The 15,975-nt window shown below is 36.6% G+C and overlaps 2 protein-coding genes across 4 annotated transcripts in view; one reads left to right on the plus strand and one right to left on the minus strand.

Annotated features, from left to right (window-relative positions):
• Nucleotides 1-4,618, minus strand: part of NDUFAF7 (NADH:ubiquinone oxidoreductase complex assembly factor 7) — a 14,635-nt gene extending 10,017 nt beyond the window's left edge. Inside the window, exons 1-3 of one of the 3 annotated variants that reach the window (XM_011361404.2) lie at nt 4,491-4,618; nt 4,025-4,188; nt 767-847 (exon numbers count right to left, since the gene is read on the minus strand). In XM_011361404.2, the coding sequence (XP_011359706.1) occupies nt 767-847; nt 4,025-4,188; nt 4,491-4,545 (300 nt within the window). In that variant the 5' untranslated portion in view covers nt 4,546-4,618. Of the gene's footprint in view, nt 1-766; nt 848-4,024; nt 4,189-4,293; nt 4,437-4,490 lie in introns of those variants that run through there. The other 2 variants (XM_023531346.1, XM_011361405.2) reach the window with 2 other exon arrangements.
• An 11-nt stretch (nt 4,619-4,629) lies between these two features.
• CEBPZ (CCAAT/enhancer binding protein zeta) overlaps nt 4,630-15,975 on the plus strand; it is a 45,752-nt gene continuing 34,406 nt past the window's right edge. Inside the window, exons 1-5 of the mRNA XM_011361409.2 lie at nt 4,630-4,841; nt 6,952-8,453; nt 12,104-12,335; nt 12,899-13,088; nt 14,425-14,513. Coding sequence (XP_011359711.1) covers nt 4,686-4,841; nt 6,952-8,453; nt 12,104-12,335; nt 12,899-13,088; nt 14,425-14,513 — 2,169 coding nt within the window. The 5' untranslated portion in view covers nt 4,630-4,685. The remainder of the gene's footprint in view (nt 4,842-6,951; nt 8,454-12,103; nt 12,336-12,898; nt 13,089-14,424; nt 14,514-15,975) is intronic.

A 15,975-nucleotide genomic window follows, 5' to 3' on the forward strand; every position in this document is an offset into this window, starting at 1 on the left:
TTAATAACAGGAGAAAATAGTTAAAAGGCAGCCTCCACTATAAAAAGTCCACAACACACATAAAAGAATATCACTTACAGAAAAGCGCTAGTATTTGAAAGCAAATAGATATATAAAATGTAATTATATAATTATGCTATTTCTTTGTACTTATATGATTTCAATAATTACAGAGCTTTTAGGCATAAGCAATATGTCTTTTAAATACCTGGATTCTACTTCCTCTTGTATACTATCTCTTATTTCTAAACTGATCAAAGGTTCTTACATGAAAATAAATGGAACTAGAATTCCTGAAAAGAACTGTTTCATAAAGGGAGACTTCCACTGCAACTATGGCTAAATCATCGTTGGGGACTTTAGAGCTCATTTTGATTCCACTAATTCCACAGTGTTCTTTCTTATCCTTCTTTCTTCTGGGGTACTCTCAACCTCTTTTGTCGCCTTTCCTTTGTCTCTCTTCCTTCTTTCAGTCTCATCTTTCATCTGGTTCTCCTCTTTACTTACCTCTTTACTTCCATTCCTTTTCCTTCTCTTTCATTTTGTCTCTCTTATCTCTGCAATTCCTTTTCTACAGTAAAGTATAAACTTTTCAGATGTCCTTTATATGCCTCTCTATTCCCTGGGTACATAAACTACTAAAAATTAATATTTTTGATGAATCATAAAAACAAAGCTGTAAAACCCTATTATAGAATGATACATCTTGATCTGCTCTCAAATGTTTGTGATATTAGTTTCTTTTATAGTTTACATTGGATATTACCTCCCCAAAGATCTGACTTATTTCAGGTGAAGTAATAAAATCTCCTTTTTCTCCTAGCATGTCACGGTACACATAATATCCCTAAGTAAAAAGAGAAAATGGAGAAAAAAAAATTAATTTTCAAATAAGGCTTTTAAAAACACCCCTCCAAAATCTTACATGATGTATACAATGAAATAAACAATTATGTAATAAGAATGTCCTCTCTTCTAGATAAGCAAGATAAACACAGTATCTTTACCTAAAATTTACAAATAGTCATTTTGCAGAACTGATAGAAAAACAATTACTCCTTGACTCTAAAAGCAGAGGCCATGCAGTGTCCGCCTCTACATTCCACACGCGCCCACCGCCCCACTCCGAAAATCCAACATGGTAAGACCCTCATACCCATCCAGCGTCCTCCTCCAAATTCTCACTTTGTTTCATATTGACCTTGCCTGTTAGTGTTGTTGTTTCTCCACCTGGGAGCTAGTTACATGGAGTGCTCACTTTGAAAATTCATCAAACTGTAAATGTGATTTATGCATTTTTTATATGAATGTTATAGTTCAATAAGTAGTTTTTTTAAATTAGCTCTTCTTGTTCACATATCCATGCCATTGCAAATATTCTCCGTTCTTCTTTTCCATTTCTCATCTATTGAATCTGCTGACCTCCTCCTCTAGTCCGTTGCCTCAGACTAAATCCAGTGCTTCCTTTTCTGAGCTTATTCATTTACATGACTATGTTCTTCAACAGTAGGCGTAGTTATCTGGGGCAGAGAACTATCTTATTCACCTTCATATCCCAAGTTTTAGCATAATGCCTAACCTTCAAGAAACACTTGAGAATTATCTGTTTAAAAAGTCCCTACTGTCTTTATGCCCCTTCTTCTACCACCTTACTCTTACCAGGTGACCTGGGCTCCTCCTAACACAGGAATTAAAGAATGTTATTAAACTTGACTTCCTCAGCTTCCCGACCCCACCAGGCCTCCACCTGCTCTCATTCTTTCCTCAGGACTCAGAAACTAAAATGCCTACCCCTTCTGTTCTTATCTAAACCTGATCCTTCTACCTGTGCTCTGGACTGATCACCATTCCTCACCCAACTCTCATGGGCCAAGATATTTTTATCATCTCCTTTTTTTCAGTTTCAACTTTTTCCTCTCAGAATTAGAAATGTCACTCCCATCTTTGAAAATTTTTTTCATTCCACACAGCATTCCGGAACCCTCTAGCCTTTCTATTTCCCTTCATAACTAAGTATTTCAGGGATGTTTTTGGTATGTGTTATGAACCTCTCTAGTAGTCTAGTGAAGCCTGTGGACTCCTTTATAGAATATTTTTAAATGTACAGGACTTAAAACATGCAGGATTATATAGACATATGAAAAGATGCTCAAGGTCGCTAATCATCAGAGAAACGCAAATTAAAATCACAGTGAGATACCACCTTGCACCTGTCAGAATGGCTATCATCAATAAATCAATGTTTGCGAGGATGCGGAGAAAAAGGAACCCTCAAACATTGTTGGTGGGATTGAAATTGGTACAGCCACTATGGAAAACAGTATGGAGGTTTCTCAAAAAATTTAAAATGGATATACCTTTTGATCCAGCAATTGCACTTCTGGGTATTTATCCAAAGAAAACCAAAATAATAATTCGTAAAGATCTATGCACTCCAATATTCATGGCAGCACAATTTACAATAGCCAAGATATGGAAGCAACCTAAGTGCCCATCAACAGATGAGTGGATAAAGAAATTATGGCTAATATATACAATGGAATATTACTCAGCCATTAAAAAAAATGAAATCCTACCATTTGCAACGACATGGATGGACCCAGAGGTTATTATGCTGAGTGAAATAAGTCAGAGAAAGCTAAATACCATATGATTTCACTTATTTGTGGAATCCAAGGAACAAAAAGAACAAACTAGTCAAAAACAGACTCAAAAATATAGTGGACAATTTGGTGACGGACAGAGGGGAGGAGGGTTGGGGGGCTGGAAGAATGGGGTGAAGGGTTAAAGAATTATAAATTAGTAGTTGATAGATGGTCACGGGATGGGGAGCATGGCAGAGGTAATGTAGTTAGCATTAATATGATGGCTAGGTGGAGGGTCAGGGCAGGGAGGGAGCAATTGGGGGGATCGTTTATGAACTATATAGATGTCTAACCAATGTACTGTATACTTGAAACTAATTTAAACAAATTTTTTAAAATGCAGGATTACAAATCAATTAAAATATAATTATCAAATATTTAAAAATAAATTTGTGATACAGTAATACATATACTTCTTTATATTAAAAAAAACCATGCCAAAGGTCTTGTAATAAGTCCTGAAGCATAGATGAGCATAATGGTATCTGTAATCAATCACTCTGTCGTGATATGACAATATCAGTAATTTCCACTGATGCTATCTAAAGTCACAGGTATTGCTGATGCTACCAGTTGTTGCTGATGTTCATAGTTAGAGAAACGGTAAATTTCAGTTAGAAGTTAACGATAATAACTGCCTTTTCTAAACCTCTGGACACTGGACCACTCCACCATATCCAACAGCAATAGGCTGAACCAACCTCAGAATTCCACAGATCTCATATTTCAACCCAGCAAAAGGTTAAACATTCTAAAATAAAAGGACTACAGGCTTTCGCCATTGGCTTTGTGGAGCAGACAAGGAAATACAAGTCAGAAAGTTGTGACAATGTTTAATCCTAGAACAGTAAAGACACAGACCTTCCATTCTCAAGAAAAAAACCCAGAATGTTTCCAATGCGTGTGAACCCTCCCCACACAGACTACTTTCCAGGCACCAAACTCCTATTTCTAGTCGCCTATTGGAGATTTCCACTTAAGAGACCTGCATAAACTTTAAATTCATATATCAGACTGAACTCTTTATCCTTCCCCTCTCTCCTAAAACAGCTACTGCTCTTCCACATCCCCCGTTCCCTTCTCCCAGAGAAATGACTCCACCATCTACCATAGTCATCTCACAAATCCAACTGGTTACAGTCTCCTGAACACCTTTGGAATTTGTTATCTCCATCTTAATGGCACGGCGGCTGACTTGATCCAGCCCTGACAGGTTAACTCATCCGTCCCCAGGCCTTCGGGGTGGTTCTTCCCCTGGAACCAACTCCGACTATCTGGACTGAAGACGCTCTGGCTCCTCTCTAGGCGCACCCCTCCAGACTCAGTCTTCGCAAATCTGCTAGAGTGAGCCTGGCCCTCTGGCTCCCCGACCCATATACCTTGGCAGGGTTGGTCAAGACCTCCTTCATGTACTCGGCCACAGTGATGGGGCCCGTAGACTTGATTTTGTACGTAAGATGCCGCAGCATTGGAGTCACCGGATTGTTTTCTACCGGGTCTTTCCCGGAGCTGAAGTATTTCCCTCTCCATAGGCAGGGAATGACTGCGAAAAACACACATTAAACAAGACCTATTAAAAACTGTAGTATTTACACGTGCAAAGCAGTGTGAGCACTTTTGAAGCGGCTTCGTTAACCCTTAACCTCACCCGAAATCGGGAAAGCGGACTCTGGCCCGCAGAACCCATAAAAGACGCAAGCAGGCGTGCACTTGGCCCACGACCTCTTTCTGTCTGAGGTGAACTACTGTCCTGCTCAGAGCTCCCCAGATGCCCCCAAGTGAGAAAGGCGCCCCACGCGGTTTCCACGGCAACGTGGCCTGGGGTTGCGGGTGAAGAACGCTTACCCGCACGTGCCGCGGCGCTCAGCTGCCGGGCACCGACCTTAGCTAGGACTCTCATACCGAATTTCCCACGCTGCAGCGCGGAGCCCGGAGGTAGGGATTGCAACCATTTCCGGGAGAAGACCCGCCCCCGCGGGGCTTACGTCACCTGGCCGAGCGGAAGGAAGTTGCAGGTCGTTCCCGCGTGCTTTCCTAACCATGGCGGCCGCAAAGACAACTTTGGAGTTCCATGCCAAGCGGCCCTGGGGTCCCGAGGAGGGGATAGAAGATCCGGACGAGGACGACGAGGATGATAACGATGAAGCCGAGAATGGTTTCTCCCTGGAGGAAGTGTTACGGCTCGGAGGCACCAAGGTAATGGCCTTGGACTCACAGTGAAGGGGGACAGAGGCACTGGCAATGGCCCCGCGCGTGGCGGGTTAAATGGACCCGCCGCCCCGGAGCTGCAGAGTGGTAGAGCGTCCTGGTCCCAGTTCCCAGTTTCGAAATGTGCTCTGTGCGCTTCCCGCACTTCTTTTCCACTACTCTTTACAAGAGAAAAGTCATTTAGACTTGAATGTTTTTATGCTGTGGCCTTTCTTAGAATGTAGGCGATCCTTTCATTTTATTGACGTAACACTCCTGGCACTCACTCCATCATTCGGAGAGGAGTGACTTTTTGGTCTTGACTTAGTGGCATCGGTGTTTAAACTCCCATGGTGTTGAGATTTTAACTTCTCAGTACACGCACATGCTCACTGTTCGCTCTAGAAGTGCTTTGCTCTCTTGGAATTTACATTCTAATTGATGGAAAGAAGCAGTCACTAAACATAATATGTCAGACGCTGAAAAGTGCGATGAAGAAAAATATAACAAGGAAAGAGAATAAGGAGTTCACAGTTTTAAATGAGGTGATTGGAGAACCCATCACTGAAATGTTTGCGCAAAAAAAGAAAAAAAAAGGGAAGAGGAGTGAGCCATGTTGTTCCGTGAATAACAAAAATGTCAGTAGCTGAGGTAGACTGAGGTAAGGGGAGAACAGTAAGAAATGAGGTAAGAGGGTGGGCTTTTGCTCCGAGTTTGACCGAGCCATTAGAAGATAAGGAGCAAATACGTGATGTAATTTGACTTTATTATTACTAAATATTATTTTGAGACTAGACTTTTGGGGGAGGTAGGCATATAGGCAGATTCACAGTTTGCTCTATACTTGGGTAATATTTAATTTTTAAATATGTAATATATTGCATAATTAAAAATTAAATATAGGTAGGCATAGGGGCAGATTCACAGTTTGCTCTATACTTGGGTTATATTTAATTTTTAAATATGTAATATATCCACATGCTACAAGAAGGGGTTTTTTTTTAAAGGAGAGTACATGGTGAAAAGTCTTTTTCCCCATTTTTATGTCTTTTTTTATATCTTCCAAGAGACATATACAGAGACATATGTTATTTTTAACACAAAAGGTGCTGTCTACATATATATTTTGCATCCTTTTTTTCTTACTGCCCTGGAGATCCTTCCATGTCAGGATGTAAAGTTCTGTCATTGGTTTAATGTCTGCATAAATCATTGTGTCTATCTTAATTTTTTATCAGCTATTTATTGTGGGTTTTTAAGTTATCTTTTGCTATTTTAAATAATGTTTCAGTATATAACCTTGAATGTATATCTTTTCCCACATTTGTAAGTGTATGTATAATCTTAATTTGTTAAAGTGTAACTTCTGGGTCAAAGAATGTGCGTCTGACACATATTTTGTTGGAAGTTGGCAGATTGCCCTCCATAGAGATGTGCCAGTTTACATTCCATCAGTCATGTATGAAAGTGCCTTTTCCCCCCAACTCCTCCCCAACACCATCTGTAATAACTTATCTTTGCTCATCTGACAGATTAAAAACTAGATGTATCATTGTGGTTTTAATTTGGATTTCTCAGTGTCATTGAGATTGAGCATCTTCATATTTTTGAAGAATAAGTTTTTCTCTATGAACTGTTTGTTTACATCCTTTGCACATATTTCTGTTGGATTGCTTGTCATTTCCTTAACTAATGTGTAGGAACTTTTATGTTAATTATTAAGCACAATTACTTTTACATGAGTTGCCAGTATTTTTTTCCAGTTTATTGTCTTTTCATTTTTGTATGTTTTATATATAAGAGAGTGATAAATTTGCTCTACCTTTCCTTTATGGGCCCTAAGTTTTATGTCAAATTTGGAAAGGTTTTCTCTACTTTGAAATTATTATTTCTTTTAATTATGTTGTGATTTCTCCTATTATTTTACGATTTTATTTTTCACACTTAAATCTTTGATCCATCAAATATTTATTTTGGTGTAAGGTGGGAGCCCAGGCAATACCATGATAACTCGATTTAATTGATTTCAAAGATAAAGATTTCACATTAACTTTTGAAGTTTTACTAAACTGTTGGATTTGTAATTTTTTTTTTTTAACTTTCTTACGTTTTTATGCAGCAAGATTATCTTATGCTGGCTGCTTTGGATGAGAATGAAGAAGTTGTGGATGGAGGCAAAAAAGGAGCAATTGATGACCTGCAACAAGGTGAACTGGAAGCATTTATTCAGAATCTTAGTTTGGCCAAGTACGGGAAAACTTTCTTAGTCGAAGAAGATGAACCAACCAATAAAGAAGATGCCAGCAAAAAAAAAACAAGTGTATCTAAATTAGATAATATAAAGCAAAATGTGGCAGAAAGTGAAAAGACGTCAGTCAAGAAGGTGAAAAATAAGAAGAGAGTAGAACAACATTCTAATGAGAACAACAGTGCCATAGCAAAAGTAAAGAAAGATAAACAACAGGACATCTTTGAGTTTATTGAAAGACAGACATTGTTACTGAAGCCTGGAGGCAAATGGTATGATATGGAATATAGCAATGAATGTTGTTTGGAACCCCAGCCTCGGGACGTTGTGTCTAAGTACAAAACCTTGGCTCAGAAGTTGTATGAGCATGAAATCAACTTATTCAAAAATAAGACAAATAATCAAAAGGGAGCCTCTTCTGCCTGGATGAAGGCGATTGTGTCATCAGGGACACTAGGTGACAGGATGGCAGCCATGATTCTTCTTATTCAGGATGATGCTATTCACGCACTCCAGTTTATAGAAACTCTTGTAAACCTTGTTAAAAAGAAGGGCAGCAAACAGCAGTGCCTCATGGCTTTGGATACTTTCAAGGAGTTACTTATTACAGACCTTTTGCCAAATAGTCGGAAGCTACGGATTTTCAGCCAGCATCCTTTCAATAAACTAGAGCAGTTGTCCAGTGGCAACAGGGATTCAAGAGATAGAAGGCTGATATTATGGTATTTTGAACACCAGCTGAAACACTTAGTGGCTGAATTTGTGCAAGTCTTAGAAACTTTAAGTCATGATTCATTAGTAGCCACCAAAACTCGAGCCCTTACAGTAGCTCATGAGCTTCTTTGTAACAAACCTGAGGAAGAAAAGGCTCTTCTTGTACAAGTGGTAAATAAACTGGGAGATCCTCAGAACAGAATAGCCACAAAAGCCTCCCATCTATTAGAGACATTGCTTTGTAAACATCCCAATATGAAAGGCATCGTATGTGGTGAAGTAGAAAGGCTGCTCTTTCGCTCAAATATCAGCTCCAAAGCGCAATATTATGCAATTTGCTTTTTAAATCAGATGGTCCTCTCTCATGAAGAAAGTGAATTGGCTAACAAATTAATAACTCTTTATTTTTGTTTTTTTCGGACTTGTATCAAGAAAAAAGATATTGAATCAAAAATGCTTAGCGCCCTTTTAACAGGGGTGAATAGGGCATACCCTTATGCCCACACTGGTGATGACAAAGTGAGGGAGCAGGTTGATACATTGTTTAAAGTATTGCATATTGTGAATTTTAATACCAGTGTTCAGGCTTTAATGTTACTTTTCCAAGTAATGAATTCTCAGCAGACAATATCAAATCGATATTATGCAGCATTATACAGGTAAGTACATACCCTTCTAATATGCGAATGTGAGGAGTAATGTAATTTTATAACATGCAGTGCCACTTGTGAGACAAGAGAAAGACTTAGAAACTGGATTTTCTAATTTTCTGGATTTTGAGGGATGATATTTCAAACAGTGTGGAAACACTTTGCAACTGTTTTAAGTATACCAACAAGCAATGCATTTCCTTCTAATTCGTTTTTATAATTTCATATGTGTAGCGGTTATCTCTTGAACTTAAGCCACACTGTCTGGATTTGAGTCCTAGCATTTCGTTTGCTGTGTAACAAATTACTTAATCCTCATGACAGCTTTGTTTGTAAATATGATTGATCCCATTTTACTTTGCCACAGTTTATCTATAAAATGGAGAAAAAGTACCAATCCTGTAGGGTTGTTATGAAGACTATGAAACTTTGCTATGGTTACACAGCTAGAAAATGACAGAACTGGGACTTTGATAAGATTAATGAGTTAATATATGTTAACTCATGTAATCTTCATGTGTAAAGTGCTTAACAGTACCTGACACAGTAAGTGCTCTGTAAGTATTGGCTGCTATTGTTGATATTACCCATTTGCATTTCTTTAGTTTAATCCTTTTTAACAGCTCTCCAGTCTGTGAGGTTCAGTGATTTGTGCAACATCACACAAACAAGATCAAACTAGGATGTTTCATAGCTCTGATTGCAGTGGTCCACTAAAAACAATCTCAGATGCCTTTCCATAACTCTTAAGTGTCTACAGCTTTTTCAAGTAATAACTTTTTTGGTTTGGGAAGATTACAAGGCTAAAAATGTGGAGTTTTCAGGGTCTTGGGTTTTTTGGTAACTTTTAAGGGTCACAAGAACTTCTGATTTTTAAGAAAATGTTTACTTTATTGGAAAACATTTTTGTAATATCCGTTTAGCATCTCAGTGTTTAACATAACAGTCTCACATCTCTGAGGAGTACATTCTACTGCTTGCCAAGAGATCTCACAGATGGATTTTCTCAGAGGCTTTTAAACCTTCTAAAGTATTTATTTCCTCTTGGTTTTATTAAGAATTCTTTAAATAAAAAATTTCCTAATATCAGTTGAGGGATAAAAGAAATTAAGAAATGATTTGGGTATTTTTTTTATTATTTTTATTATTATTATTATTATTTATGCCTACAGCACCTGGTCTTCCTAGGTGGTCTCCCATCCAAATACTAAGTAGGCCTGACCCTGCTTAGCTTCTGAGATCAGACATCGGGCTTGTTCAGGGTGGCCTGACCGTAGACCATGAACCGTGGCTCCACTGGGGTGCAAATCCAGGACCTTCTGCATGTAAAGCAGATGTCCTAACCGCTACACTATGGAACCACGTCCAAGAAGTGATTTGGTTTACAGAAATGCGATTTATCAAGAACTTCAGGAACATTCTCTGTCAAAGAGTGGCGATACACCTATCTAAATTTTCAAAAATTTCTGTTGATGTGTAATGGAACTTATTAAATATGAGTTGCAAAATGGATGAAAATGTTGAAAACTTTTAATGTGAAGAGAGAAAATTGAATATCAAAGATTTAATAATACAGAGTATCTCATAATATCACCAGTAGATAATAGAACTATTTCTATTATGGAACTGAAATGGGAAATTTGCATAGCAGTGTGAGAATACTTCACAAGGTTAATTATTTCCATTTCTAGTATTAGTGGGGAAAAGTTAACAGAAGCACTTAGAACAAGAAGTAATGATTCCACATGAGCATTTCTGGAGGACTGTTGAGTCTGAGTGTCCTGTGTATGGAGGTTCAGATCAGTTGGAGCATTTCTAGGATTCAGCACATAGGATAAAGAGAATTTAAAACTTATATTAGATAGTTAAAAAGCCTACAGAAGAGAGGCTTTGGGGAGAGAAGACACATAGTAGCTATATAGGGTCAAGTTTTTGAAAAGCTGTCATGTAAAAGCATAATTATGTTTTTTTGTTGTGATTTTCTTGCCAACTTAATTGAGGTGTAATTGACAAGTAAAACTATGTTTTTAAAGTATGAAACTCGATGATTTCATATACATTATAATGATTACTATAATCAAATTAAAACATCCGTCACCTCACAGTTACTACTTTCTTTTCCTTTGGTGATGAGAATGCTTAAGATCTACTCTCAGCAAATTTCAAGTATACAGTACAGTATTAACTATAGTCACCATGCTGTACGTTAGATCCTCAGAATGTTTAACTGAAAGTTTGTACCCTTTGACCAACATCTCCCCATTTCCGTCTACCCCCTGCCAACCACCAATCTGTTCTGTTTCTATGAGTTCGAATTTTATTTTTTACATTTCACACATAAGTCATAGCTATCTTTCTCTGTGTGACTTACTTCACTAGGCATAATGTCCTCCAGGTTTATCCATGATGCAAATAGCAGGATTTCTTTCTTTCTCACAGCTGAGTAATATTCCATTGTATGTGTATACCATATCTTTCTCCATTTATCTGTCCACAGACACTTAGGTTGTTTGCATACTTTGGCTATTATGAATATGCATAAACATGGAAGCACAGATATCTCTTCAAGATACTGATTTCATTTCTTTCGGATATATATCCAGAAATGGGATTGCTGGATCGTGTAGTAGTTCTATTTTTAATTTTTTGAAGACCTTCCAAACTGTTTTCCATACTGGCTGTCCCAATCGATATCCCTACCAATAGTGTACGAGGGTTCTGTTTTTTCTGCATCCTCACCAAAGTTTTTTATCTCTTGCTGATAATAGCCATCTTAACAGGTATGGAGTGGTTTTGATTTGCATGTCCCTGATAATTAGCGATTTTAAGTACCTTTTCATGTACTTGTTGGCCTTTTGTCTTTGATTTTTTTTTCTTTGCTATTGAACTCTGTGAGGTTCCTCATATTTTTTATATTAACCTTTTGTCAGATAAATCATTTGCAAATATTTACTCCCATTCTGTAGGTTGCTTTTTTATTTTGTTGATTGTATCCTTTGCTGTGCAAAAGCTTTTTAGTTTGTTGTAGTTCCACTTATTTTGCTTTTGTTGCTTCTGTTTAGATTGTTTTATGTTGCTTCAGATGGCAGTAGCAGAATAATGGTAGGAAATTTCACAGGAGCAGATTTCAGCTATGGGAAAAGAAGAGATTTTCTGATAAAATGAGTTGTCCAAAATTTGATTGGGTTCCTAGTGAGAGAGTTAGCAGTTTGTAATCACTGGAAATGCTGTATACCATGGAATGAACAATTTATTCATTCAATAAATATTAAGCACTTACTGCCAGGCACAGTCCCTGTTCCATTGGACTTTGGGGGGAAAGGAGAGAAAGGCAACAAAGTGTGTTAAATGTTAAACTATGAAGAATATAAACATGGGACTGATGCAGGGAACAATGAAAGAACCTATTTTAGATATTGTGGACATGCAGACAGTTGGAGGAGAACAGCATTTATAGAAGGATGTCTCTGATACATGACTGCTGGTTGTGGAAATGTATTTTTTTAAACGCCTACAGCACCTGGTCTTCCTAGGTGATCTCCAGGCCCAACCCTGCTCAGCTTCCGAGATCAGACAAGATCGGGCATTTTCAGGGGGCATGGCCGTAGACTGTGGAAATGTTTTATGAATAAACATTTGATCTTGTTTTTGTTTTACAGGAAGATGTTGGATCCAGGGTTGATGGTGTGTTCTAAGCAAGCCATGTTTCTTAACCTTGTCTACAAATCTCTGAAAGCTGACATCGTGTTGCGCAGGGTGAAGGCTTTTGTGAAGAGGTTACTTCAAGTTACTTGTCAACAGATGCCACCGTTCATATGTGGAGCTTTATATCTTGTGTCTGAGATCCTTAAAGCAAAACCAGGTTTAAGAAGTCAACTAGATGATCATCCGGTATATTTTACAACTGCTTTTTAAATCGAGTGGGTTCCGAAACATGTCGTTATTTTTCTTCTTTGCTTCAGTGACAACAACTTAGTTGTCTGGAGCATGTAAGAGTTTGAGTCCTGCAGTCAGACAAACCTAGGTGTACATTTTACTGAGTGGGCATGTTGCTTGACCCCTTTACTCATAATAAACTGCAGTACACTAAGCTGCAGTTATATGAGATAGTTACAGATGGTTATAGAGCTAGTAGATCTCTTAATCTGTTTTCTCAGTAGTGAAATGGACATCATAATAGCACCTGCCTCATAGCGTTATTTTATAATAAGTCAAAAATTAATTGAGGGCTGAACGTTTTCATGTCATAAGGTCCCAAAGTCTCAGGGATTCTTGTCTCAAAATTTAACTCTTACATTAAGATATGAGGATATAGTCTCGCATTCTAATTTTCACTGGTGGAACTTCAGTGTTTAGCCAGAATTGCAATAAGCAAATCTCCTTCAAAACTACCTCACTTAATTGAATACAGACTTCTAGTTGATTAACTCAGATTCATTACACCACTTTTTAAGGAGTCTGATGATGAAGAAATTTTTACTGATGTAAAAGATGATGAAGACCTAGAAAAATTCACTGATGCAGATAAAGAAACAGAAACAAATACTGTGAAAAAAGTAGAGACAGAAGAAACCGTGTCTGAAAATCATATGGAGGCCAAAAAATCAGAGTCTGCTTCTTGGGTACACTTTGATAATTTAAAAGGTGAGTTTTTAAAATCTTTAAATTATTCTCTTGAATTTTTAAATGAGGGAATTGGTTGCCCCTTTGATCTTAATAAAAATTAATGTTATACCATTTTAGAAGTCCTCGGTATTGCTTTCTTAAAAATGGGAGCTCTCATAACTAGATATATTTAGGACCTTAGAAGTAAAATTTTAATGTAGTGAATCATTTATTTACTAACAATACTACAGATAATAAATACACATTTTAAAACAACAAATCTTGGAAATTAGAACAAATACCTTTTGGAGCTGTGAAGATTTACTGAAAAAAATCTGTGGACATCTTAGATGCACAATAAATCTCATTTCCTTTAGCTATAAATATAAAAGTTTATACCTTTGAACCAGTTTTAATTTCTTGACCTTTTTCTGTACATGTAAAACCTCAAATGTGGAACGTATATGAAAATATAAAATGAGTGTATGTGAAAATTTGGTTTATAAACAAAAATATTTGGTTATATATTGTGCATTGTGTGTAAGTTTTGGTTCTTTTGTTTGAGCACCATATTCACCCTCTACAGTTTCTGAATGTTTTAGGATTGAAAATATCTGTGAGATAGAAAGTAGGTGTTCCATATACACACTCAAGTGAATTAAGTCCATTAATACACTATTAGGGCCAAAAGAGATCTTAGAAATGCAGCCTCTTTATTTGAGGTTGTGAAGAAAAGACCACTAGACTTGAGGATCAAGAAATGTGCCAGAACTCTTTCTTCAAACTTGTAGGAATGTAAAAACAGAAGTCTGGTAGCCATTGGGAAAGTTTTTAAAAGAAATCCATCCTTTGTCTTAAAACTAAACTGAGAATAATTCTTTAGAAGGATAATGAGCATGGACATTGTTCTGAAAATTCTTAGTTTTAAAGTTTTTAGTCTTGAGTTTCTGAAAACATGAAGATAACGTAAAGCCTGTTTCAAGTGAGAATTATTTCTGGACATAACTTACAGATATTTAGAGCACTTTAAAGATTCCAAAAAACTTTAGACCTATGTCATCTTCTGGTTATTTGCCAACTTATAGCCTAATTGACCCAGAAGTTGGTATCTTTTGTTGTTGTTTGAAAAATGGAGAAGTTTTAAAGGGGAGCTTTTAATACTTGGAATAAGCATACTACCTGGTTTTTTCAATAGCAAATGATAACTTGGGGCCAAGATGAATTCTTGAAGTGGCTTGGAGTTTATAATCTAGGTAGGATGCCTGGCTAACTAAGATTGTTGGAAAGTATATCTATTGGTAACATGAACGATGGTGACTTTAGTGACATTTTGGGCGAGGAATAAAGCAGTTGAGAAATGTGTTTTTGTTTTCAGGTGGCAAACAGTCAAACACATATGATCCATTCAGTAGAAATCCTTTGTTCTGTGGAGCTGAAAATACAAGTTTTTGGGAACTCAAAAAGGTAAAATAATTTTAAATTATCTTTTAATTCATTTGTGCTCTATATTTCTCCTCATGGATTTATTAGCTCCTTGAAGTTTCTCCTTTTTTTTGCAAATAATATAGGAGTTCCATTATTTAGACATGAATTAATCATAAGGAAGCAGTTTGAAGTATGTCACACAGCTGTAATGCTTTCTAACCCATATTTCTGTTGCCTCTGATAAACATTAAATTTCCCACATTTACACTTTTCAGCATTCACATGTACAAAATCTTAAATAATGTACATGCAAAATAAGGATGTTGTACATGGCTATAAATAAGTTTGGCTTTTTGTAGGTGGATTATTGAAGACAATGGCTTCGTAAAATTGGTACATTTTGCTTTATGCAGTAGAGATCCTTGAAGTTTTGTGGTGATAGAACCTTTTGCAAAAAAAGTTATATTTTAACTGTATAAGAGTAACTCATATCTCTAATAACCTTTCTGCAATTTTTGTAAAGAAAATAATTGTCTTCCTATATAGCGATTCTCAAAGTGTGGGTATAAAAGGCTCTTGGGGTTCCCTAACACCTTTTCACGAAGTCTGCAAGGTCGCAACTGCTTTCATAGTGATACCAAGGCAGTATTTACCTTTGTCACTGTATTGACAGTGGCACAGATGGTATAAAAGAAATGATAGCTGAAACTGTTAGTGCTTAAGCATGATAAAGACAGCAATAAGCTGCAGTTGCTGCCACATTTCTTTACTGCCACATTTTAAAAAAGGCAATATCATGTAAGAATGATGAAGCAGGGAAAATTATTGATTTTATTATCTCGAACTTAAAGTACATTTATTTTTAATATTCTGTGTACATATATAGCAAGAATGCATAACGCACTTCTGCTGCATAAGTAAATGTGAAGGTTGTCTCATCTTTCAAGGACAAGTATTTATATAGTTGTTTGAAACTCAATTAACTATGTTTTTCGTGAAGGACAGGCTGAATAACAGACTCTGGTTATTCATACTGGGGTATTTGGGATATTCAGACATTTTCTTGAACGTGAAGAAAATTCAAAATTATGTGAAAGGTTTAATAAATGCTCCGTTTTCCAACTATATATCTGTACGAGGCCAGATTTTCTCCATATACTTCAACTAAAATAATATTAAATAGATTTGTAAAACTGTAAAATAATGCTGCATTTCTCAATATTCTTAACAGTAGTTATTATTCATAAAACATATTAATATGCGATAGGTTTATTGTTATTTTAAGTAAGCTATAAATAAATGTTTAAAATGGTTCTGTTGTAATTTCTATTAAGGTAAATATCAATAGAATATCCCACTTAAATTAAGAAAGCTTTTAAGCTCCTTGATTTTTAAGTATATTAAGTGGTCTGGAGACCAGAAATTGAGAATCACTCTTTTAATATGTTGGCTTAAGTTTCAATTCTTTGGATTTTCTTAAATAATCTGTAATTGTAATTAA

The sequence above is a fragment of the Pteropus vampyrus genome, unplaced genomic scaffold, assembly GCF_000151845.1.
Source record: "Pteropus vampyrus isolate Shadow unplaced genomic scaffold, Pvam_2.0 Scaffold66, whole genome shotgun sequence".
Taxonomy (NCBI): domain Eukaryota; kingdom Metazoa; phylum Chordata; class Mammalia; order Chiroptera; family Pteropodidae; genus Pteropus; species Pteropus vampyrus.